This window comes from Schistocerca americana, chromosome 2, assembly GCF_021461395.2.
Source record: "Schistocerca americana isolate TAMUIC-IGC-003095 chromosome 2, iqSchAmer2.1, whole genome shotgun sequence".
Taxonomy (NCBI): Eukaryota; Metazoa; Arthropoda; class Insecta; order Orthoptera; family Acrididae; genus Schistocerca; species Schistocerca americana.
The window spans coordinates 279,752,017-279,779,157 of record NC_060120.1 but is presented as its reverse complement, the minus strand read 5'-3'; the positions used below and the strand labels follow the sequence as shown (position 1 = coordinate 279,779,157).

The following is a 27,141-nucleotide window of genomic DNA, read 5'->3' as shown; positions in this document are numbered from 1 at the left end:
AGTGTTGGGAGACTGGATGGAGGGAGAGGTGGGGGAAAGGCAGGGAGCAGAAAGGAGAGCAGCACGGAAGGGGAAAAGACTAGTGCATGTGCTGGCAGAGAGCAGCACATGATTAGGGTGAGGGAAGGTGAATTGTGAGGAGGTGACAGGACAGAGGGGGGAGAGGGGGGAGGGGGGGGGGGAGAGACAGGTGAGTGGCAGGTGTGGGGACTGTAGGTCACCACACGTTGATGCTGGTACAATTTCGGAAGCAGAGAATGTGTTGTAAGGATAACTTCCATAAGTTAGCTGTGGAGGAGAGGATCCAGCTGGCCCAAGTTGTGAAGCAGCCATTGAAATCAAGTATGCTATGACCAGCTGCATATTGTGCCACAGCATGGTCAACCAAGGACTTGGCCACAATTTGTGGTGGCCATTCATCCTCGTTGACAGCTGGTTGGTAGTCATACCTATACAAAAAGCAGGACAGTGATTGCAGCAGAGCTGGTGTATAACATGGTTGCTTTCACGGGGCCCAACCTCTGATGAGGTAGGATAAGCCAGTGACAGGCCTTGTGTAGGAAATGCTGGGTGGGTGGATTGGGCCGGTGTTGTACCTGGTCTTCCACAGGGACATGATCCACTTTAGGAAGGGTGGGGAGGATGTTGGTTAGACTGCTCCTAATTTCAGTGTATGATGACAAATAATCAAAGCCCTGACAGAGGATGTGATTCATTTGTCACAGTCTGGAGTGATAAAGGGGGCACTCCTCTGTAGCTGGCTCTTGGGTGAGGTGGGAGGATTGGGGGCATCTCCCAACACACACCCTCCTCTCTGTTCCTCTCCTTCCAGCTTTCCCCCTCCTCACCCTCCCCCACAGCCTCCCAACTGCACCTGTCATCCCTATTCTGCCACCTCTAGTCCCTGGATGTTCCACTAGGCAATGCTAATTGCTAATGCCATTTCCTTCCATCCGTAACCTGCTACCCTCCCTACTCCGGATTGCTGCTCCTGCTCAATGTGTTTCCACTGCAGTCTGGCTGGACTGGTCGGAGATAGTGGTCATGAATGTGTGAGGTGTGCTTGCTTATGTGAAAGTGTGTGTGTGTGTGTTTCTCTTTTCTGAAGAAGACTTTGGCCAAAGGCTTATATGCATCAGTCTTTTCCATTGTGCCTGCCTACAACTCAACTTGACATCTTTATGGTGAGTGGCAATCTATCCTTTTCCTAATATTGTTGAAAAAGAACTGTGTCAGTATTAATTTATTAAAGAGATGAAAAATTTATCCAGCACAGTTAAAAGAAGAATTGTAAAAAATGTTTGTAATACAAAATTTTTGGGTCTATTGGTTTAGTAGCAGCCACCCCATAAAATAATTTCTCAACTGTGCACTGCGGTCTGACGTTATTGAAAGTTGCATCAAGTAAAGACACATTGGCACTGGAATACTATGCACAGTTCCATTCACTTCTTTGCTGCAGACTAATTTTTTGCGGAAATGCTATTCTGCGCATAAACGTACTTAGAATCAAAAAGAGCACTGAGGATAATTCTTGGAATTAAAAAACTGGAATCTTGTAAACCTAGTTTTACTGATCTTGGCATTTCAAATGTCCTGTGTTTGATTATATATGAATCAATGATCTTCACTAATTACTATTACTGAAAAGTAGTGAACTATCGCAGAATCCAGGTACCAGAGAACAGTCAAATATGCACCAGAGGTTTTCCAGAACTTCACACTGAGACACCACCCTCTACTGTAGCATGTTGGGGGTGTAATGTTCACTACGGGTGGTGGGAGCTGTTTTGGTGTTTGTCAGGAGGCACTCGACTCCCATCTGGGGTGTTCTGGGTTTGGATGATGGTGAGAGGGGCAGGAAGACATTGAAGCAGGTTGCAGAGAAGCAGACAATGCACAGAACAGTTATTCATAGCTCCATCTGATTTGGATAATTATATAGGTGCGCCCTCATCTTTGGCATAGTGCGACGTCATCGCATAATATTTCCTCTTGACACAGCAGCCAAGGTAGGCGTCGAAAACAGCCTGTGGCATACACATGCTGCAAGGTAGTGGAGGTGTCTTATGCTTAGTTGACAGTGTCTTAGTGGTGTGAGGGCAGGTATTGCCACCCACGGAGAGGAACCCTAGACTGTGGGCTGTGGCGCTGTGTCATAGTTACAGCAAGGCTGTGCTCATAGAATTTGTGGCAACAGCTGACACATAGCAGGTGCCGAGGATGTCCCTGCCCTGCTGATGACCTACTCAGCTGGACTGGGGGTTTAAACACAGCTGTCCAGTGCTGACAGTGAGGAAGACACTGCGTTTCTGTTCCATGTGGAAATGTCTCTGACACAGGCCTGTGACTGAGTGTTGACTGTTGCCATACGGTGATGGGTCAAACTGTAATAGCTTCCTACAAGTTGGCCAGCATCCCAGGCAATTGATCTGTGGCATCTCAGCATGAAACAACTTGCTGCTAATAATATGGCAAGTTGTTGTCCACAGCAGACCCCTAGTTACAACTCTGGGCTGTGACTGTGTTGTAGTCCATCAAACTTCTTCCCTTCTTAAGAAAAATCCAGCCCTCCAGATGGCTGCTGGCTGAAACAGAATCACTATATATTACAACTGTTGTTATGGTTCACATCCTCCTCTTGAGACTGTGGTAAACACTCGTGAATAACCTTTGTCACATGGTGTCCCCTTCTTCTCTGCACACAGTTCACCATTTCACAACAGAGAGACTGTAGGTCATTGTTTGCACTATTTTCACTTCAAATTGAACTCTCAATCTGCAGTCCTGTTAAAACTGCATCATCCCACATTGTGGGAAAGGAACAGAGGTTAGGAAGCCATCCTTAAGTGTAGCCTCACTAGTCTTCCCACTTAATAATTCATGCTAAACTTCGCATCCCACACTTTCTCATATTATATACATCACATACCTCACATAATTAATCAGGAAAACTTGAAAAAACTCTCATATATATCCTTAAGTTGCATTCTGCATTAACCTATACAAACAATATAACGTGCTCTCAGGCTCTAAAACCAAAAGTCAGGCACTTCTTGACCTGTACAACTCATGTATATTAATCTACATGCACTCTACCCTGTTGCCTTGTCCAACAAATGGGGAAAAGCTTTCAAAAAAGAAAGGAGTCAGTGATAGTGTTGCTATGGTTGCATTTGCAGATGTATTGATAGGGAAAAACTCTATGATTCAATGAATCCATGACACCCCCATAACACAAATTTCATCCTCACAATACATCAATAAACACACATAACTCTTCATCATCACCCATTAAAAATTTTCTACACTTCACATTAAACCTCAATATCTCAACTAAAAGTTACCTCTCACCCCAAGGTACTACAAGTACCCATTGGCCCCGCTTCACAAAGCCCTTAAATACCACAGACCTACTAGCTGGGTCACAGTCACTTTTTAGCTTCCCTCCTGTGCTCTTAATACATCTCTGAAGCTTCATAAAAAATTTCCCTAGTGCCCAATGCATTTTCCTGTAATGTCAAATATCTAGCCTGTACAGATATCATTGGCTGGTTTTCTGCTATCATATATTCTGTATCTTGGCAGACCTGGAGTGGTTTAATTAACAAAGTCAAGGCCAATGACTCATCTTGCATCTGTGTGCTGTCTCAGCGTATTGCTGCTTTGGTTCAATGTTGCATGATACAAAGACAGGAAATTATAATCATCTGATGCTGTTATGACACCCACACCATGTTCTACTCTGTCAGTGCTGTACAACCTCTGCTTACATCTGCCTCACATCTGTGAATTGAATAACATTCACTATTGTTCTGGTGGTCATACTGCTAGAATATCCTATCTCCTAGTACTATGTTACTACATTCTGTGCAACAAAACATCTGTGTTTCTCACTAAATGAAATTTACTGAGTTTCAATTATTCTTTTACCTCACCTAAAAAATTCTTTAATATATTATCTAAACCCACACTTCAGCTATTTCCAGTATATATTCTACTTTACAAAATTCCTACTTGCAAGAAAAACTGTATGGCTATTCTGCCTATTTCTGCACTTTCTTAGCACCTACTGTTTCCTACATCTAATGCCAGCTGCTTCCAGCCCTCGCTAGAGTAACGTCCTTTTTGGTAGCATGGTCAACAAATTACATCATACAGCATGGTGCACTGGGCCACCTGTCCCAGTAAAATGCATTGAGTGCATGTTACCGTGTTAATGGTTCAACTTTCATCCCTTTCCAAACATTACAACTAAGACAGTGAAAAAAAAAAAAAAAAAAAAAAATGTTATCTACTCTAATTATGAAATGACATCAGTATTTCATCATTGACTGTCTTATATTTGTTTCAGTGAGTGTACAGATCATAATTATTTCATAACTCAGAGCAGACAGAATATAAATTAAATATAACATCCACCTTGACGGCTCGACAGGAAGTCAGTGACATTTCATTTTAGAGGTTCCTTTGTTCATTGCTGTTTGCATTCTTGGAGAGGGAGTCCGTTCCTTGACAGTCAAAAAACCACCAAGCCACAACACCAAAACATAAAAGGCCCCACCCACAGCAGGTAAAGATGTTTACTCGGCGTCACGCCTTTCTGTTCAACTCTGAACAAACATGAAACAAAACAATCGGACACAGGATGTGTTTCTCAAATCAGTCCCTTCCTAATGCTACTTTACTATTTTTTCATGATCATCCCTCCTTGTCATAAATTGGTAGCACAAAATTTTATTTGCCTAAACAGCCCTACATTACCACTTACATATGTTGCTGACCCATTTCAGTCACCACTGAACTCTCCACCTGCTTCGGTCATCAGCATGAAGTGTACCTTCCTCTTGATCTGCAAGCCTTCTCACTTTTGACACCAATAATGTACCAGGTTCAAGGTGCAATGAGCACCACTGGGTGGTGGGAGCTGTTTCGGCGCTTTTCAGGAGGCGTTTGACTTCCATGTGGGACTTCCTGGGTTCAGATAATGGCGAGGGAAATGACAGAAGGATACAGAATGTAGTGGACTAGAAAGAGGGCTGGAGAGAAACATGAGTATGAACAAATCGGTGTGCCAGGAGAGGTATTTGTAGAAAACAGCCTGCAGGATACACACGCCGCAAGGCAGCAAAGGTGTAGCCAGCTGCGTCCTAGCGGTGCGACGACAGGCAGTGGAAGGGAGATGAACCCGGGACAGTGGCAGCGGTGCTGCAGTAGACTTCTGCTGCAGATTCTGAGTTGCTTTAGCAAAATCATGGCAATGACTGACACACAGCAGGTGCCACATGTGGCCCTGCCATACCAATGACCTACCTGAGTGTTCAGTACTGACCGTGTGAAAGAAGCTGCAATTTTGTGACATACGGTAATGCCTCAGACACAGGGCAGTCACCAAGGACTGGATGTTGCCATACGGTAGTGAGCTGAATCACATGAGCTTCCTGTAAATTTGGCAGTGTTCCAGGCTGTAAACTCGTGAAAGTTATGTTTGGGAGGTTTTCAACCACAACTGTGCCCTAGTTATGCCTCTGGGCAGTGAATGTGCTCTAGACCATTACAATACAATAACACATGAGAAATTACTATAGTTCAAGCATTTAAGGAAAAAAACTAATAGAATTCCTAATAAAGCACTACTTTTACCCTGCAATGCTTGCATCCTGAACAAGAATTTATAAATATGCAAAGACAGTGTGTTTACATTACAGTATTCTGATCTGTCCTATGGTACTTGTACAGCCAGTCAATATGCAAAGGCTGGACTAATAAATATACAAAGTGTCAGTGGAAGGTACATCTATGGAAAAAAAACCTCATAAAAACATTTTTTGAAACCAAAAGCATCTTTGCAACAAAGAGCGTTTCTTTAACTATTTTCTACAAAGCTGCCACCATTGTTCAGACATTTATCATTGCAAGAAACCAACTTTTCTCTGCCCTCTTCATAGAAAGATGCCACCAGTTTTTTGTCACTGTCAAAGTGCCTTACTCCAAAATCATCCTTCAAGTTCAACAACAGCTATTCGGCAAGTTTGAGATAGGCACAATTCAAAATCAAAATGTGTGCAGATTGCCCAGTCAAGGCACTGTGTTGATTCATGACAACATTCTCATTCTGCTGGTGTTACTCAAAATTCTATTCAACAATTCAGTTGGGAGCAGTTCAGTCATCCACAATACTACCCCTATCTCACACCTTCTGACTTTCACTTGCTCCTCAACTCGAGGTGGGATTTTGGAGGAAGGCAATTTGACAGTAACGGCAAAGCAAAAATCAGTGTTCAGCTGCGACTGTCTTTGCTTGCATTATTTTTACAGAAAGAGGGCAAAGAAAAGTTGCTTTCCTCCTATGACGTATGTCTGAACAATGGTGGCAACTATGTAAAAAGCAGTTTAAGAAATGCTCTTTCTCATAAAAATAAATTTTGATTTGAAAAAGTTTTTATGATTTTTTTTTTTCAAACAGTATTTACTTTCCAAACACACCCCATACAACACAACACAACATACATAAGAAACAAATATATTTTGGAAGCCTGATTAGATTACACACCAATCTATTTATTTATTTAGTCCTTCAAATCCTACATGTATAGAATATATACAAGGATATTGGACATGGTTAGGTATTTACAAGATAAAATACAGTTTGTATTGTAATCCTAAGGACTAGATATTGAAGTAATTTAGCAAAGATTCATACATACAACAAGATCAATTTTCTGCAAAGCAATTGTCTATGAAACCCAGGCAGTCTGACATACATGGTATTTTATTACTGACAGGCTCTAAGAGCAAATTTTACATGTTATGGAATGGAAAGAGGTTAACCACTTTAATAAAGTCATCCACTTAAAAAAATTAAAATGCTAAGATAACAAAAAAAATATGCAAAAAAATATATCACTCCTCCAAAATACATTTAAAGATTTTTTTCTTTTTTTAAACAACACCCTACATTATACAAACTTCAATCTTGTCTGCAGCAAGTTAAAGATTCTGCTACTACTGCACTGTGTAACTTTCTGTGCACAATGAAGGTTACTCGTCCTTCCTGTGTTATGGTCTTGACACACCTCATTAGCTTCATACTGTGTAGGTTTGTCAACCACAAAATTTATGGTAGATTAAATACAGGGTGGTACCAACATGGGAAATTCTTAAGTCCTGCATTATTAGCAGAAGTGAGAGAAGGGAATGAAATAGAGTAACAGACATTTAGTTACCATGGAGCAGTGAGGTATATGCTGTTGCTGTACATATGTTTTAACACTGTGGTGACAGTTTGACAAATTCCCGAAGTAATTTCAGTGACACAAGCACAAAAACACACACACACACACACACACACACACACACACACACACACACACACCATGAAGGAATTATCTGAATGGGACAGCATGTACAGAGAAACAAATGATTACAATTTCAGAAAAATTGGATGATTTATTTAAGAGACAGTGTTTCACAAATTGAGCAAGTCAATAAGATTTTGGTACACCCCTTACCTTTATGCAACCAGTTATTGGGCTTGGTACTGATTGATAGAGTTGCTGGCTGTTCTCTTGGGGGATGTCATTCCACATTCTGTCCAATTGGTGTGTCAGATTGTCAAAATCCTGAGCTGGTTGGTGGGCCATGCCTATAATGCTCCGAATGTTCAGAATTGGGGCGAGATCCAGCAGCCATGCTAGACAAGGTAGGGTTTGGCAAGTGAGAAGACAAGCCGTAGAAACTTTTGTCATTTGCAGGCAGGCATTATCTTGCCAAAATGTAAGCCCAGGATTGACTGCCAGAAGGGCAACAAAACGGCACACAGAAGATCATCAACTTACAATGTGGTGTAAGAGTGTTGTGGATGACAACCAAAGGGGTCCTGTTATGAAAAGAAATAGCATCCCGGACCATCACTCCTGCTTGTTGAGCCATATGGCGGGCAACAGTCTGGTTGGTATCCCACTGCTGTCCAGGGCATCTCCAGACAAGTCTTTGGCCTGGGATCTTGTTGACTGGAGTGCAATGTTAAAGTTATTTAATTAAAGAATGAAAAATGTCATTTTGAAATGATAACAGTACAAGTCAAATTAATTTGTCTTCCCTAACAATGCCCATGTTCATCCTGTTTTGTACATAGTTCCTAAGCTAAATATAGACATAGATTGTTACCTTATAGACAAAGAGAAACAGGCAGTATCCCAGATCCCCATACTTTTACCATTAGAGCATACAATTAGACATTCAGATGACCTCAATGTCACAGGTCATAAAATAGAAGACCTACACAATGAAACAGACTACCAACAACATAGGCCCTTCAGAGGATGGTCAAATCTTTAAATAATAAAATATCACCAGATGGGATTTCAATCTTAGAAGATGACAGTATAAGAGCAAATGGCACTCACCATGTGAACTGAAACCTTCCTTCACGAGGCAGGAATCAACAAAATACAATGGCCTGGGTATCCACTCACATAATACCAATTGATCATGCTTGTGATATATTAAATAAAAATTAATCTTACATCCCCATCAGTGGTATGGAAGATCATCATCACCCTAACAAATAAAAGTTCATATGAAAACAAAGATGAGGTGACTTACCGAACGAAAGCGCTGGCAGGTCGATAGGTCTATCGACCTGCCAGCGCTTTCGTTCGGTAAGTCACCTCATCTTTGTTTTTATATATAATTTTTCTCACGTGGAATGTTTCCCTCTATTATATTGATAAAAGTTCATATGAGGTGGACGTCACCTCCAACAGGACACTGCAAATGTGTGGCCCTATAATATGTAATGTTGTTAGTCACTTATGCAGTACATCATTAATTCAGGGTGTTTATCAAGACAGATTAAAATGCACCACTATCAGGCCGCTCTTAAAGAAGGGAAACTTCACAGTTGCAACTAATGCCTGGTGTCCCACATTTCACTATTTTCTAAATTTTTGAGAAGGTGATGTACTCCAGGGTTGTTATCCACTTGTGTAGCAATGAGATACTTAGTCAATCACAGTTTAGACTTCAGAAGGGCCACTCTACTGAATCAGCTATTTATACATTTATTGAACACATAATAAAATCATTAAATGACAAAATATCACCAGTTGGGATCTCCAGTGACTTATCAAAGGCATTTGTTCATGTCAATCATAATATTTTATTAGGGAAGTTAAGTTTTTGTGCTCTATATAGTTTAACACATGCCTGGTTTAGTTCTTATTTAAGAAAAAGAATGCAGAAAGTTTCCTTAGGATCTTCTAGTAATACAAAGAGGTATGGTACATCCTTTGAATGAGGTGAAATTCAGAGTGAGTCCCACAAGGTTTGATCACTGGTCCACTACTGTTCTTTCTCTATGCAATCTACGATTTTATTTGAATCAGGATGTAGAATTAGTCCTGTTTGCAGATGATACAAGTATAGTTGTAAAACTAAGTGAAGAAGCAACAGAATAGTAACTGATGTTTCTGCAAAAGTTACAGACCAGCTCTGCAAAAATGGGATAACATTAAATTTTGAAAAAACAGAGCTCATGCACTTTTGTCCTGTCAAAATTAACCTAGTACACCAACAAGAAATAATAAAAGGTGTACAAAATTCGAAGTTCTGGGTTGTGCATGTTGACGAAAATTTTAAAGTGGAAAAAAACATAGTAGATCTGCTAAAACATTTATGTTTGCCTACTTTTGCAATAAGAATGATTGCAAACTTTGGGGACTTAGAAGTCAGTAAGTTTCTACATTTCACATATTTCCATTCACTGATGTCTTATGGGATAATATTCTGGGGTAACTCCACATTTAGGCAAGAAGTACTCATTGCACAAAGGAAAAGTGGTAGATTTTGGAAAAGTCACCCAGAACTGCAGTTAAGGGTGACTTTCAGAAAATCTATCCATGTTCCTAGACCTCTCCAGTCCTTTTCCTTCACCCACCTTCTTTCCCCTTCAACCTTCTGTCTGAAGAAGGAACCACTGGCTCTGAAAGCTTGCCATGCTTGGTGAGTAGATTTTTTTATCTATCCTATTACATTATATTGTAAATAATTGATTGTTTTAATTGTTTTGTGTGTGTGTGTGTCTATCTTATATTTATACTTATTCTCAGACAATGGGAACTCAGGTAGATATATCAACAATGTAAGAAAAGACAGATTATTGCTGCTCCATCCTACATGATATCGCCTTCTGGCCCAAGCTGCCAGAGTTGGCAGTCATGTGCATATGAGATGTACATGCTTGTGTATGTGAATGTCTTTTGCTGATTAACACTGTGACCAAAAGCTTTATGTAAGTGTCTTTTTAATTGTGCCTGTATGCAACCTAACGTGTCCACATTAGAGCACATACCAAAATATCTTTTCCTATATTGTTTATACTTCCACTAATCTTTATTGCAAATACTATTCATGGAAGAAATAACTAACTGACAAACTAAATCAAACTTCCAGATTGTCGTCTCAGCAACCCCCCCCCCCCCCCCCCCCCCCCTTTATACACACCATATGACTGCTGGCAAGGCCGCTGTCGAAGAGAGGGAAGGCCTTTAGCAACAACATCTTGGCCACCTCATGAGCAGCTCACCAAAGAGAATCAAAACATGTTATGATTTAGGCATGGGGCAACACAGTCCTGAATCTCAGCCAGCTGCAAATTTTTATTTCACAGATATGCACCTTTAAGCAGACTGTTTCCACCTTTGGTAAAATTTTATTTTTATTAACAGCAACTTTTTTGCTTTGATAAGGCTTATTCTTATGTTTCCTACTTCCCTTGAATACAAGCCCATGAATGCTCACAGACATGCAGGTGCTACGAAACATTTTTTACGCATTTCATATAGTAAGAAATTGTTTAAGTTTTGTTGTCCCAGCTGAGAATATCATTTACTCCTCTCTGTTGCCTGCAATCTGTTACAATCCAATTTACTAGGTGATGAGAACTGTGCAACAATAATGCATGACTGGAACAGGAAGGGCCAAGATTTAGCTGCTACTGAGATTATAGTGATGCTTTGTTGTTTAGTATTTTTATAACAGAGGCTACAAAAATAAAATGGCCATTCCCACAAATTCTGCTGAGTTAGATATATTAACTGAGAGCTACCATACCTGGAAATCAGTTGACCACCCTTCTAGTTCACGTAGCCTTAGCATAAAATCGGCAAACCAAGGACCTAATGTCATCATGGATGGATAAGCAAGTTTTGTCCACCTTGCCGGGACCTGATCCATAAAAAGAGATGCTTCCAATTCCTCCATATCTGTTGTTATAGTCAGTTCACCCTGAAAATTTAGTTACTTACAATAATCGAGAAATCACCAATTATCAGATTCACTTGTAACTACAAGCATTAAGCATATACGGAGACTTAAATTGAAAGAGCTACCATTAAAATAAGGCAAAGGGCATCTGGTCAGTTACAAAATATGAATTAGATTTCAATCTAAGACTCATATGGTGCACTTCAGCACCAGCCAAAGTGTGAGCAGATTAAGATAATTCACAACAACAAAGAAATAGAATAAATTGACTCAGTCAAATTCTAAGGATTAAATATGGATAAAATCTGAGTTGGCAGAATCGCACTCAGTACCCAGCTAACCAAATGAGTAGCTTTGCATTTGCAGTGCAAATACTGTCACCTGCAACTGATACTGGCACACTAAAAGCAGCACATACAAGTTATTTTGAATCTATTATTAGATATGGTTTTGTTTCTTGAGGAAACCCCTTAGGGGTCTGCAGGCTCTTTCTAGGGGGTCCGCGGCCACCTTTCACCAAATCATGTAAAATAATGAGTAAAATTATTGAATAAAAATGTGAAAATCAAATTCATCACTATTTTTTTTCTTTGAAAAACATATGTTAGCACTCGAAAGTTGGCAATAACATTCAATCTTTGGCAATAATATTTGACAGTCGGCAACACAAACGAAAACATTGGTGCAGCTCCCGCTGTCGGAGGTTCAAGTCCTCCCTCGGGCACGTGCGTACGTGTGTGTATGTGTGTGTGTGTGTGTGTGTGTGTGTGTGTGTGTGTGTGTGTGTGTTGTCCTTAGTGGAAGTTAAACTTAGGTTAATAGTGTGTGAGACTAGGGACTGATGACCTCAGCAGTTAAGTCCCATATACTTACATATATTTGAACATTTTTCTTCGGATTTCACAAAAAACCACACACACACACACACACACACACACACACACACACACACACCACACAACTGTTACGAAATATGCATGCTCCTTACACAACAGTAGCCAAACAGTGGAAGTGAACAGACCACAAGCGGCAGCTTGTCAACAGCGAACAGTTTGGACGTGACGTTGATTGCTCTTGGAGGAAGGCAGCTCCAATGTGTGAAATGTCAATTACCAAGTAATATTAATCAGGCTATAGTGTGTTGAACAAAGGGAGTAAATCCACTAGTAAGTGTCTGCATACAGTGGGAATTCAAATTGGATCGGTTAATTTCAAGTTGTTTTCATACATCTCTAAACCCAAGCCAAAGACTATTGATACTTCGGGGGGGGGGGGGGGGAGTCATTGGGAAAGAAACTTTCAGTTCCCATGGGTTTATGTTTCCCAGCTATTGCCTGAAACCATATTCTCAGATTCCTCAATAAATGAGGATAAAATTTATAGTAAATCAAATAGGAGCAAGTAAATGCAGATGAAGTTAAGTCCACAGAAAAGAAATCTGTATGAGGCCTGGGAGGACAGAGAGAAACCAAGTTTTAATACAGGTTAAGATTGAGACAAACCTTTGGTTTGAGAAAGAAACAAAAAACACAATTGTAACTTATTACATCAGCATAAACAGCTGTTGGTTAAGAATTTTCAACAATCAGAAGAAATTTCAACTCTACCCAATTTTAACTCAGTCAATGTGAAATATCAGCTATCTTTATTGCATCAAAATATTCGAGGACTGAGAAATAAAATTAATGAATTTTATTCTAGAGTCCTCAAACCCAGCTGACATAATCTGCCTCTCTGAATATCATGTGATCACTGGTATAGAAATTTTACACTTTTGTAGAGCAGAAATGGAGAAAGCAGGAGTTGCCACATTTATTAGCAACTGTCATAAATTTAAGAACACAGACATTAATAAATTTTGCCTAGAACAGCATCTGGAAGCATGTGCAACAGAAGTAGAATTTCATAATATTGAGTGTACATCGAGCACCTGCAGGTAACTTTAATTTGTTCATAAACCACCTTGAAGCTGTACTGGCCCATTTAACAACCAAAAACAATGAACTAATGGTTGCTGGTGACTTCAATGTAGATTTTCTTAAAGGCTCTCCCAATAAGAACTTACTTCAGTTAGTAACACTTTCATTCAACATAATTCCCACTGTAAAGTTCTCAACTAGGGTAGCCAATTTCTTACAAACAGCCATTGATAATGTCAATATAGAAAAGTTCAATGAACAAAATTACATTACAAAACCAATAGTTAATGACCTCTCAGACCATGGCATGCAGTTCCTTATGTTAAATGTTAATACTGAACACGACATAAAATCTGATAAATCTGAATTCAAGAGGGTAATCAATAAGCCAAAAATTGATTATTTTAGGACACTCCTCAGAGGCATTCGACTGGACTGATGTTTACAGTGCTCATGGCATGAATGACAAATATAACACATTTGCTAATAAAGTACTTACCTTATTTGAACACTGTTTTTCCCCAAAACTAACCAGGGTTAGAGCAAGGTCTCCAAAGGAACCATGGATTACTCAAGGAATAGAGGTATCTTGTAAAACAAAAAGAAAACTCTATCTGTAATCTGAAACAGTTCTGATGTTGATGCTATGGCACATTACAAGAAATACTGCAAAATACTAAAGACTGTAATATGGACATCAAAACAACTATATTACAATGGCATATTGTGAAGGAGGAGACCGGTAGAACCAGGCATGAAGAGGGGCCAATAGCATTAAGAATAAATGATACATTGGTGACAGATGTGTATAGTGTTGCAGAACTTTTTAACAAACATTTTATAGATGTTACTCAAAAGATGGGGTTTTCAGGTTCTGTAGATGCTGCCATGGGATACCTCAGACCAGACATTTCAATTAACTTCCATAATATGAATTTGACCCCCACTACCCCAGCAGAAGTAGTGTCCATCATAAAACCTTTAAAATCAAAAACATATAGTGAGTATGATGAAATATCAACAAAGTTAATTAACGAATGTGATTCTGAGATAAGTAACATATTAAGCTATCTGTGTAACCAATCGTTTATCAGTGGAATATTTCCTGAACAGTTGAAATATGCTGAAATTAAGCCACTGTTTAAGAAGGGAAATAAAGAAATAGCATCAAATTTCCACCCAATTTCACTTTTGCCAGCACTCTCAAAAATTTTAGAAAAGGTAATGTACAATTGGCTTTATAATCATCTTATCACAAATAACATACTGTCAAAGTCGCAGTTCAGATTTCTAAAGGGTTCTGATATTGAGAAGGCTATCTACACTTACAGTGAAAATGTACTTAATTCATTAGACAAAAAATTGCAGGCAACTGGTATATTTTGTGATCTGTCAAAGACATTTGACTGTGTAAATCACAATATCCTTTTAAGTAAATTAGAATATTATGGTGTAACAGGAAATGCTGCAAAATGGTTCAAATCGCATATCTCTGGCAGGAAACAAATGGTGTTATTAGGAAAGAGAGATGTATTAAGCTATAAGGCATCAACCAACTGGGAACTAATTACATGTGGGATCCCTCAAGGTTCCACCTTAGGGCCTTTACTTTTTCTTGTGTATATCAATGAACTTTCATCAATAACATTACCAGATGCCACATTTGTTTTGTTTGCTAATGATAGAAACATTGCAATAAATAGCAAATCAAGTGTAGTCTTAGAAAGATCGCCTAGTAAAATATTTGTGGACATCAAGCACTGGTTCCTAGCCAATTCTTTGTCACTAAACTTTGAAAAAACACACTACATGCTGTTCAGAACTTGTAAGGGGTGTTCCACAAGTATATGCCTAACATATGATGACAAGCAGATAGAAGAATGGTCAGTGTTAAATTCTTGGGATTACAGCTTGTAATATCTCTTTATATTCGATGAATTATTCAGATACAATTCTACCCTTGAATGACGTTTACTAATTTTCTATCTTCATACTCGCAGAATCCATGCGAAAAGTAGTTCATACAATAGCTATGCCATGAGCGCATAAGTATTCTTTGTAGTACTCTCTCTGGTGGTTGTTAAAAAAAAAAAAAGAGAGCTTCCGAGATTGTCTTCGTGCTGATTAGCCTGAGCTTGGTTTGGAAGAACTGTAATCTGATTATTGAGATTTATGACAGAAGATAACTGAGATGAAACTGTACGATTAAAAAGAAAAAATATATAGATTGCTCCTTCAAATAAAAGGTGTGTATTGGAAATTTGAGAATTAATGATATTTATCGATATATTGCGTAGTTGTTAATCAGAAGGGAACTTCCGAAAGACTGGATACGAACCTGCATTTAATAATCCAAGAGCTCCATTATTTCTTCGGAAGGTTAAACTTCATCAAAGCCAAATATCCGCTCGATTTGAGGTTTACCGACTGATTATACAACGCTCTCAAAATTACGAGGCATTTTATTTGTACAGATTAGCAGACTGCCGCAAAGCACGAGCCTGCAGAGAAGAAGAATCATCGCCTGATTTCATTCTAACAAGTAAAATTTCAGAATCATTTTGAGTGACTGAGCTATGACTGTGTTTTCTATCATGAATGATTGATTGCTCGAATGAATTGAGAGCTACAGAATTACGTAGAAAAGATTGGAGGAAAAATTACAGTGGCGCCAGTGTGACAGGACTCTCTTGGATTGTTATATAATATATGTATTTTTTGTTTCATGAAAACCAACGAGAACGAGAGGTAACTAATCTGAAGAGAGATTCAGTGCCCATAGTAAAAGATTGCTGATACCAAGAAACGATGTCAACTATTGGACAACACCGAGACTACAGAACAAGGCCTGAGAAATCTAATTTTTTTATCCTGTAGTTAAAATAGTTTGAAATCAATTTAGAAAGAACTTTTTTCCAGATAGTAGTTAGATTGTAGAACTGTATATTGTGTGATTTTCGTATTTGGACATTGAACTTTATACCATCTGTGAAGTAATTTGAAAGTTAAGTGTGTCTACGACGGTGAATTTGAAACTGTATTTAGTGATTAGAACCTGATATTGACAGTTATTTAATGGTATTGACTAGAGCGGCATTTAAAATGTCATTGAATCAGCAACGAGAAGTGCAACAGCCTTCAGCTGTTTGCGCAGCAGCAGAGGCCACGGATAGCAATTCTGAGACTGTTGTGGCCAACGAGTTAAAATTTCATAGAGTGGCTGAGATACTAGTTACAGCGCTCCTAGCGGCAACCAACGCTAACTCGGCCGCCATGTTCTCCTTAATCAAAACATTAGGAAAGCGTTACTGTTGTTTGTGTTGGAAGTGCGTCAGCTGTTGTGATATTACTGCAATATTTAACTTTTCTAGTTGACGTTTTTGTTACAAAATATAAAGTCAACATGCCTGCAGTGTGTTCAGCGTTCAACTGCACAAATCGCAGCGATAAAACAACAAATATTTCATATTATAAGTAAGTATATTAGTACCGAAATACGACACACGTTTTTTAATGTTTTTATAAAGAGTCATTTGCATTGGAACTGTAATTATGCTTAAGACAAATGCAGGAAGTAATTTATTTATCGTTGATTACAGATTTCCTTTAAAAGATAAGGAAATTACAAAAAGATGGGTTATAAATATGAAGCGAGAAAACTGGTTTCCTACTACAGCCAGTTACCTCTGTTCAGCTCATTTTGAAGAGAAATATATGTACCACACAAATGTCCAGAGGCGCCTTTTGTCAAAACCAGTACCTACTATCTTTAACTTTCCACCACATTTACAAAAGCAAGATAAAGTTTTACGACCACAACCCAGAAAGCGATCTTTCGACAATTTGCAAGATAGTGCTATTACAGTGACATCATTAGCACAAAGTAAGTCAATAATTTAATTTTACTCCGTGTTCTTATTACTTTGAATTACATACTTTCTATTATAATCTTATGGTGTAACTCTGTTATAAACTTATGATGTAACTACATTCTTTCAGTGCCTGTCGGACCCACATCTGTTTCTGCTGACCACAATTACTGTCTACCAAGCCCTAAGAAGTTGAAAACACAATATAACAGAGTACAAGCAGAGAATGTGCGACTAAAGAAGCAGATAAAGCAAATGAAGCAACTTAGTGTATGACACAAAAGAAGAATAGTGCAGTTACAGACTTTAGTTGCTGGTTTGAGAAGAAGGCTATGTAGTTCAGTTTCTGATATGTTAAAACAGTGAACATGTAGTTGGTTTGTTGAAGGAGCTATTGGAACTTCAGTGCAGTGCTAAAGTATGCCATTATTCTCAGCAAATAAGGAAATTTGCCCTGACCCTACACTTTTATTCTGCCAAGACATACAGCTACTTACGAAAATTTGTGAAATTACCCCACCCAAGAACGCTTCGACTTTGTTATTGAATTACTATGCTTGTGTTAACTACTTGTAACACATATTTCAAATAAATTCTCGTTCACAGTGTACTGGTTTTTGAGGCTTTGACTGTTTACTTTGAAATAGCGACAAAAATATCGCATTTCTGCGCCCGTTACTGTTTCTAATAGTTAACCACAGCATGTTTAGAAGTTTCGCCATAATATTCTGGTGGTACCTGCTCTAATTGCATTAATTTATGGGTAACAAGTAACGTTATAGTGGATGGACAGACTTATTTGAGTTGTCTTGTAGTGTTATCTACATCGGAAAGTTTAGCCATATTTCGACAAAAACATCCCTTTTTGCTGTCAGTGTACACTGAAATCACTGCTGTCTATTGCTTGTTTTAGAAAAAATAAAGCTAGTATGGGCTATTTCAAGTAAGTCAAACGCAGTTACAAGGGGGCGGGACACAGCAGACGAATGCCGTGACTAAAGAAAACATGGCGGCCAGAACTTCAATTTGCTTCAAACATGGCGGACCTATAGCCACTCTATGAAATTTTAACTCGTTGGTTGTGGCTAGCCGTAGCAATATAATAATCCCGCTGGTTCAGAAAACATTCATACAACAGCTGATCAGACTGTTGTTGACACATTAGTTGTTATTATGCAACAGTTGTCTCTATTAGCCGAAGGCCAAGCGGAGGTAAAACGAGACTTATCCGTTATACAAAATGAACTCCAAAATCAAGTAGCCGAAAATCAAACAGAATTACAAAATCAGTTAAGAGCAACCTTTACCGAATTAGATCAGAGATTAAATACCCAGACACAGGAAATAAAAGAACAGGCAAGAAAGGACCGAACAGAATCTTATTGCTCAAATTGAGCAGGTCCGCCGACAATGCCAAGAAAACAATAGTAAATTAAAAGCGGAACTAACCGAATATGTATCCGCCAAAATTGACACGATACAAAAACAAGTAGAACTGTTTCCTCAAGTAATACAAGCTCAAGAGGACATACAGTGTTCCGTATCTATGATACCAGAAATAACAGAATCCCAAGATAATCTAAAGAAGCAATTTGACGAAGTGAAGGAAAAACAGGAGACAGTGGAACATAGAATGAATGTACTTGCGGGAAAGTTTTCAGAAACGACATTAGAGGGGCAAAATTCTCCTTCGGAAACCATAGAAGAAACTGTGAAAGTAGCTTTACAGTCAATTTCAGAGAGTTACGAGGATAATTTTTTTAACAAAGGGTTAAAGGAAGTTCGAGAACAATTGGCGAAGATTTCTCGCGCTGGAAAGAAAATATCGAAAGATCACTAAATCTCTCGCAGGAGGATTTAGAAACACCGAGAAGTAGGAAACAACATTCTCAATCTGCGCGTGACATTCCGTCCACGTCAAGATCCGATGTAGACAGAACTGGAACGTCACAAGTTAGATTCGATATAACGGATAGCCACAGGGAAAAGTACGAACAGGATGATTTTTGGAATCGTAGTACCGTTGAGGAGAAGATGATTAAACAGAGACAATTTCAAATCTTTAACCCTGACAAAAAGAATGTTCATCCTGTAGTCTTTATTCGAAGTTTCAGAGGTCTATTTCCACGATCTTGGACAGAATGGCAAAAGATTAGTTTTGTATATGGATATATACGAGGATCAGGAGCACTGTGGGCATCCGAACAAACATCTTCTTGTAAATGTTACAAAGAATTTGAGCAGGCTTTTCTAGCAAAATATTGGTCTGCTGGAATACAAGAAAGACTTAGGCAGGAAGTATTATATCCTCAGCCTTTCTCGTTTTCTAGAGGATCTCTAAAGAGATATTTTGAGAAATACATTAATAAATCTTCGTATTGGGATGTACCAATTCCTTTGCCGGATATACTTAGAATACTCAAGTCCAGACTACCCCCCAGTATAAGGAATCAGCTTATATATATAAATGATAAGGATATAGACTCATTTATGACTACGCTTGATCGTATTGATATAATTGAGGAGGACAATAAAAGAGCAAGAGAAATGTCATATCAAAGAAGAGCAATAGAAGCGAATCCGAGCTGCAACTCGAGTGAGAATGGCAGTAATGGTAGCAGTAACAACAATCATAACCAACTACACTCTCCGAGGAGACTTAGCTATGGATAAAATGCAAACAATAATTATTAACATAATGGAAACTTTAGTAATGGTGCAGCGAGGGGCTATTTTAGGAACAGTAGGAATTTTAATCGATATAATCCAATGTATGGCAACACAGGACAGTTATACCAACACCAGCAGAACAACAACAATAATTACACGAATCAAGCAAGGCAATACAGTCAGAATTCACCACAACAACCGATAATCACTGAAGTAGCTGAAGAGACAAATACCAATCGGACCAACAATCAGTCAAACTAAACGTGACCGCATCGTGCCCCGGAGGTGCGGTCAGGGGATCTGTTAGGGGCGAAACAGTAAAATTACAATTGTTAAGATATAATGATGGTGAGCTGTTGACTGAAGAGTTAACAAAGGATTTAATAACGTGTCATAATGACAGATCGAGTGTTCCGGTATCGGAAGTATTTGTTGAAATAGATGAAGTTCCAACGAATGTGATATTAGACACCGCCGCTTCCGGCAATGTCATCTCATGCGCTCTTCTTAGGAGAATTATTAGGAAGAAGAAGGTACCAATTTTGTCGGTACAAAACTGCAAAATCATCGGAGCTGTTGGAGCACGCTCTCCCAATGTCAAAATACAAACACAATTAGAGATGAAAATGGGAAATGTAGCGATAAAATGCACGTTCCTTGTAGTGGAGAAGTTATTAGCGGACTGTATTCTTGGTATTGGGATTATGCAGGAGTACGATTGTCAGATAGATTTTTTGGAAGGAATAGTTAAATTTAGATTAAATGGAGAAGAGATAGCACTGGATTTAAATAGAAAGGAAACGGTGCATGAGAAATATTGTCGCGGTGTCATAATTCAATTAATTGACACTACAAACGGTCGTTGGAAGGAGCTTTCAAAGGATTTGATACAACAGGAGGACTTTAACCAAACAACAATGATAAAAGCTAGTGAATCAAATCAGCTTACTGGAGAACAAAGGCAGCAGCTTCATTATATGTTAGAGGCATATGAAGAGATTTTTTATGAGAAACCAGGAATTATTAAAGGGTATATTTGTCACCTACAAGTGAAGCCACATCAGACTTACTGTTACACGCACTATCCGATCCCCTGGCGTTTAAAACAATCTGTTCAAAGGGAGATAAATAGAATGTTAGAATGGAACTTGATTGAGCCATCAACTAGTCTATATTGTTCTCTGCTCTTAGTCGTTCCAAAACCTGGAGGCAACGTAAGATTAGTTCTGGATGCGAGAGAGATTTATAAAATAATAGTACCTGTAATATGAAGACCAGAATTTAAAATTGGAGGAAAAGATTCGACTCGCACTTGTCAATTTAACTAAAAAGGCAATACAACGGAAATTGACATATGATAAACGGATTCACCGGATTCTGACGTTTCATCTTGGAGAAAAGGTTTTATTGAGGCGACACATCCATTCCTTGACACTGATGAAGAACATAAAGAAATGGAATCTTATTTATACTGGACCATATGTTATTGTAAATATACCAAATCCTGGATCATACTTGTTGGCATATCCCGAATCGAAAAGAATAAAGGGATTATTCCCGCATAATGATATTAAGAAATTTTTTGAAGGATCGTAGATCTGTGGTACCAAATATGGAGAAGAATTTAGAGTGGAATTTGACTATGAGTCGAATGTGTATATAAATATCAAGATGTTTACGTTGTCTAGAGGGTAAGAGACAGTGATATTACTCCTGTGATAGGTTAAGAGACAGTGAGATTACTCCTGTGATAGGCTAAGAGACAGTGAGATTACTCCTGTGATAGGTTAAGAGACAGTGAGATTACTCCTGTGATAGGTTAAGAGACAGTGAGATTACTCCTGTGATAGTTTAGCACAAAATTTTAAGAAAGGTAGAAGCAATTGTTAAATACTATAGTTTTTAAGTGTGGACTATGAGCAGAAGCCATAGTGATATACAATGAAAGAGCATCTACATTTCATCAAGAGACGGCACTTATGTGAGAATTGCGTGTGACACTTGAACAGTGCGGGATATGTAGGTAAATACGCTGTGTGTATGATGTGCGCTGTTCGCGCAAGAAAACAAATGAACCGTGAAATGAAGCAACAGTCGATAATGTCACTGTTGCAAACAATTGAAGAAACTCTCTGGTTGCGCGAGAGAAAATTATTATAATTTTTAGATTTTTTCATTATGCCTCCTCTACCAGGAGAATTAATTTAAGAATTTTAACTAACATTTTAAGAATAGCAGTTTGTGTGTTTCATATTATGGACATAATTGTTGAAATATATTTCCATAAATGTTCATGAGAGGATGAAGAAGATTCTACGAGTGGATGATTTGTTAAATGAACATACGTCATCATTAATGATATTTATTTGCAAGTGGATCTATAAATCAATTAATTATAAGAATAATGAACATTTTTCAAATTATTCCTTTTGTGGAGTCAGTGTCATATACCTATGTTTAAAATTTTTCATCAGGTGTAAACTTAAATTTTATCCATAATTTCGTAATTGAAAGCAAACCTCGGACAGATTCAATGCTCTACTTCCACCTGCACTGTAACAAACGAAGATTTGATTAAAAAATTTTTTGAGATGAATACATTCGATATGAGCTACAACAAAATTTAAATGCCCACAGTCTATTTGGCAATGTTTTGGACAATCAGCAGTTGTAACGCAAAACAACTTTGGTATTGAGGACTACAAAAAAAATTCGCGATTGTCAGGACTGATGGATGTTCCAGTCTAGTACAGATGGAAGAATATAAGAATCCACTCCGATTTTGAGTTCAACGATGAAATATGGACTTCGTTGCCTTAATCCACTCTCTTCCAGGGATTTATTCAGTCAGAACCTTTTCTTATTCCACTTTAAACCTGTTTCATGTTCACGTACCTGACCATCTGTTCCTGAGATCATCTTCCTGTTTCTACGGCACGTTACCAGCTTCTATCCTGTACCATAAGCCATCGCCTGTCCTCCGTGCCGCGTCCACCAAACGCTGTACGTCGCCTACCCGGTGTCCGTACCCAGTGTTCCTGTTCCATCGACTTCACAACGAGATCGCCGGCTACATCGTCGAAAGAAGAAATTTGAAAAATTTTTTTTGAGCAATATTGTAAAATTTTTTTTTTTTTTGGCTATGAGGCACTTTTCCTTCGATCTAATCTATAGAGCTTCTATATATTTCAAAATTACTGGATTTAGGCTTTCCTATCTTCTTTAATACCTGAGCTGGGGTCTATTCTTCCGGGTTTTCCAGGGTTTCCCTGTGAAGGCCAGTTCCCAAATGGGTAGACCTTTTTCGTAATTACACCAATCTACATCTTCCCTGGTTATGTACTCGGGATGCGGGTATACCCCGGTACATGTAAAAGCTACAGCTTAGGTATTCTCGTAACTTATTGTCTTAACATGTTACCCATACTCTCTATAGTAAAATTCTGCTAATTCAAAATATTCCTCTTTTGAATAAACAACCCAACAAATTTTTTCTGTTAGCTCGCAAAGTGTATTATCATTAACTTTGCTTGCTGCGAGGGGCAATTGTAATATCTCTTTATATTCGATGAATTATTCAGATACAATTCTACCCTTGAATGACCTTTACTAATTTTCTATCTTCATACTCGCAGAATCCATGCGAAAAGTAGTTCATACAATAGCTATGCCATGAGCGCATAAGTATTCTTTGTAGTACTCTCTCTGGTGGTTGTTAAAAAAAAAGAAAGAGAGCTTCCGAGATTGTCTTCGTGCCGATTAGCCTGAGCTTGGTTTGGAAGAACTGTAATCTGATTATTGAGATTTATGACAGAAGATAACTGAGATGAAACTGTACGATTAAAAAGAAAAAATATATAGATTGCTCCTTCAAATAAAAGGTGTGTATTGGAAATTTGAGAATTAATGATATTTATCGATATATTGCGTAGTTGTTAATCAGAAGGGAACTTCCGAAAGACTGGATACGAACCTGCATTTAATAATCCAAGAGCTCCATTATTTCTTCGGAAGGTTAAACTTCATCAAAGCCAAATATCCGCTCGATTTGAGGTTTACCGACTGATTATACAACGCTCTCAAAATTACGAGGCATTTTATTTGTACAGATTAGCAGACTGCCGCAAAGCACGAGCCTGCAGAGAAGAAGAATCATTGCCTGATTTCATTCTAACAAGTAAAATTTCAGAATCATTTTGAGTGACTGAGCTATGACTGTGTTTCCTATCATGAATGATTGATTGCTCGAACGAATTGAGAGCTACAGAATTACGTAGAAAAGATTGGAGGAAAAATTACAAGCTTGATAATAAATTCAGCTGGGAGGAGCACACCACAGAACTGCTGAAGAGTCTAAACTAATCTCTATTTGCAATGCGAATTCTGTCAGACATAGGGGACATAAAAATGAAAAAGTTGGCATACTATTCTTATTTTCATTCCATAATGCCATACGGGATTATTTTTTGGGGTAATTTATCAAGCCAAGCTAAAGTTTTCTGGGCACAAAAACGTGCAATAAGAGTTATATGTGGTGTGAACTCAAGAACATAACTCAAGAACATCCTGCAAATGCCTGTTTATGGAACTAGGGATACTAAACTACTGCTTCCCAATATATTTATTCCTTAAGGAAATTTGCCATTAAAAATATATCACTTTTTCAAACCAACAGCTCCATTCATGGAATCAATATTAGAAATGAGAATAATATTCACAACGATTTAAAGACACTTACTCTTGAACAAAGAGGTGTGCATTATTCAGGAATACACATTTTTAATAACTTGCCAGCAGCCATAAAAAGCTTAACAACCAACGAAATTCAGTTTAAGACAAGCCCAAAGGGTTTATTGGTGGCCAACTCCTTCTACTCCATTGATGAATTTCTCAGCAGAACCAACTGATAAAATCTAACTTCTGCACCATTTCAGTGCAGTAATGTGTTCATTGTAAATAAGTATTGTAGTAGTTCTATTATATGTTTATTACCTTATAAATAAATAAAAACTTTTTTTTAAATTTTAAATCCAGTGGATTAATGCGATCTTAGTACAACAACAACAACAACATACGATTATTCCACTTAGGAGCTGTGGAGGGTCCATTAGCTTATTTGTTTTAGTTGTAAACATTTGTCATGTATTATTGTTTTTCTGACATGTCTTATTTCCTGTAGGGCCTCCTCACTATGGAACATTTGCAGTGAAAGTAAATCTAATCAAATCTAAGTAAGTACTCCCTTTTTTTATCATTGTGCAACAACAGTTTTTTACCTTTAATAATAAGAGTGTCTGCAATCTAATGTCTTCCATATTTTTCTGATTAATTATTTAGTACAGAAACTTAAATCTTTTTGTCATTTTCAGTATAATATTCACACACCCTTACCATGTGAGGAAAGGGTGGGTGAGGGGGAAGGGGGGGGGGGGGGCAGGAGGGAGGGGGGACCTGGCAGTGAAGTCAGGTGAGCCAGAAGCATGATACACAACTGAAAAGATTTTTTAAAATTTTCTTGTGAGGAAAGACTTGAGGTAGAAATGAAGTTGGGGTTCTTTCCTGGTGAAAAAGCACAGGCACAGCCTTATTCACTCATTTACTTGGAATATAGAAATGAACGTGACTGAGATGTATGTTTTCAGTTCATAGTAAATGCTGTAGGATTCTTTGGAACATACAGAGCTAGGACTACAACTTGTTAGTTCCAAAACATAGCATACCCAATCCCCTACGACATGCAACCTGCTGTGAAGATGTTGCCTAAATTATTTATTTATTTATTTATTTTGAGATAATGTACACCAAAGATCCTAAAGAAATACTGCTGCTGCAGCAATTATCCTCATACACAAACAATGAAATTAGGCCTGATCATTTGCACAAGTTTACCTATCAAGTTCATTCATGGAGAACATTGATTTGTTTTATTGCTATACGATGCTCATTGTCATTTGAAATGTCACATGTTGTTTGTATCAACAAGATGCTAGACAAATGTAAAACTCAACTGACAATGTGTTGAGATGAGTGTTACACTACATGAGTGTACAGAATGTATTTATTTCATGCAGTCCTAAACTGCACCAATCAATGAAAATACTTCAGACTCAACCAGCAGCAAAGAGAGCAGTGTGCTCTGCATAGGTCACTCAATCATGAATGCATCAGGATGCATGCACGAGCAATGAAAAAATTCCAGGATTTTTTCCCAGTTAAAAATATACTTTTCCCCCCCAGGCGAAAATACAATTTTTCTTTGTAAAGGGACAATATACTTTCCCTCAGAACTGTAAAACTTATAAATCCATTGAATGGATAACGTTTGATGCACCAGCATAGATTTTCCTGGCAGTTTTTTTACGAAAGATGTTTGAATGGCAGCAACATGTAGGTTGCATATTTCCGTATTATGAGACACTGCATATTGTTGTATTATGAAAGTATATATTCGAATTCCACCAAGCACAGCATGTTAGTTTTCGAAACATTGAAATCAAGATTGCAATGCACTTTTGTAAGCCAATCATTGCTCATGTCATACGATGTCGCCAGGTGATGATAACAGATATTCAGAGCATACAACACGTGATATAGTTAGCCAATACAAACATCACTGTTAAGTAGCGCAAACACGCAAATAGGAAAAGTTGATGGTTTAAATTAATATACGAGTAGATAGTGTAGCTACAAGAAAAGCTAAAGTTTCATATATAATATTAGTCTTTTTTGAATGTGTTACACCTTACGACGCATCACACAAATGTGCCACAAATTTTTTTAATAATAACGAAAATGTCTGGTCTTCTGGGCATAAAATTCTTACAAGTGGCTGGCCCTCAGAGTATTAAGTTTTAAATGAGAGTCAAACACCCTGTGATTTAAGAAATTCAAAGCACATTCTCAAATGTAACATAATTCATCGTACATAAAATGAAATTTACTTTGAAAGTAATGCTTTTCAAACCTACATTAGCAATATTTTCTGTGACCTGTCAGAATTCATTTCAGCAGTTGTCAGAGAGCACCAGAAAACAATTGTTACTGTGTGTGGGCAGTTAAGATGACATAGGAAGCCTACATGTTTGTACGTGTATAGCATTAAGAGACCTTACATTACGTCATAAATGAAACAGGACATCAGAGGATACTCCAAGATCATTGGAATTTCGTAAACCATACTAAAATGCATAATTTGGCTTGAAGTACACATTGTAAGTCCAGATTCATAAAGAAGTAAGCCCCAACCTGATATTGAAGCTTTTCAGGGTGGTTTTGGGAATCAAACTTTCTTGGAGTACCAGTACTGTTTCATCTCATGGTTGGTTCCTTATTATGGCATCAGGCCATAAAATGAAAACATGCACTTGAAATTCAGCAAACATTTGAAACTCGCCAATAGAGTGGGATGAAACACT

General features: G+C 38.1%; 1 protein-coding gene across 1 annotated transcript in view; it reads right to left on the bottom strand.

Annotated features, from left to right (window-relative positions):
* The window catches only part of LOC124593960 (dynein beta chain, ciliary-like), a 746,507-nt gene that overhangs the window by 8,043 nt on the left and 711,323 nt on the right, over positions 1–27,141 (bottom strand). The window contains exon 47 of the mRNA XM_047132308.1: positions 11,116–11,289. Within this exon, the coding sequence (XP_046988264.1) occupies positions 11,116–11,289 (174 nt within the window). The remainder of the gene's footprint in view (positions 1–11,115; positions 11,290–27,141) is intronic.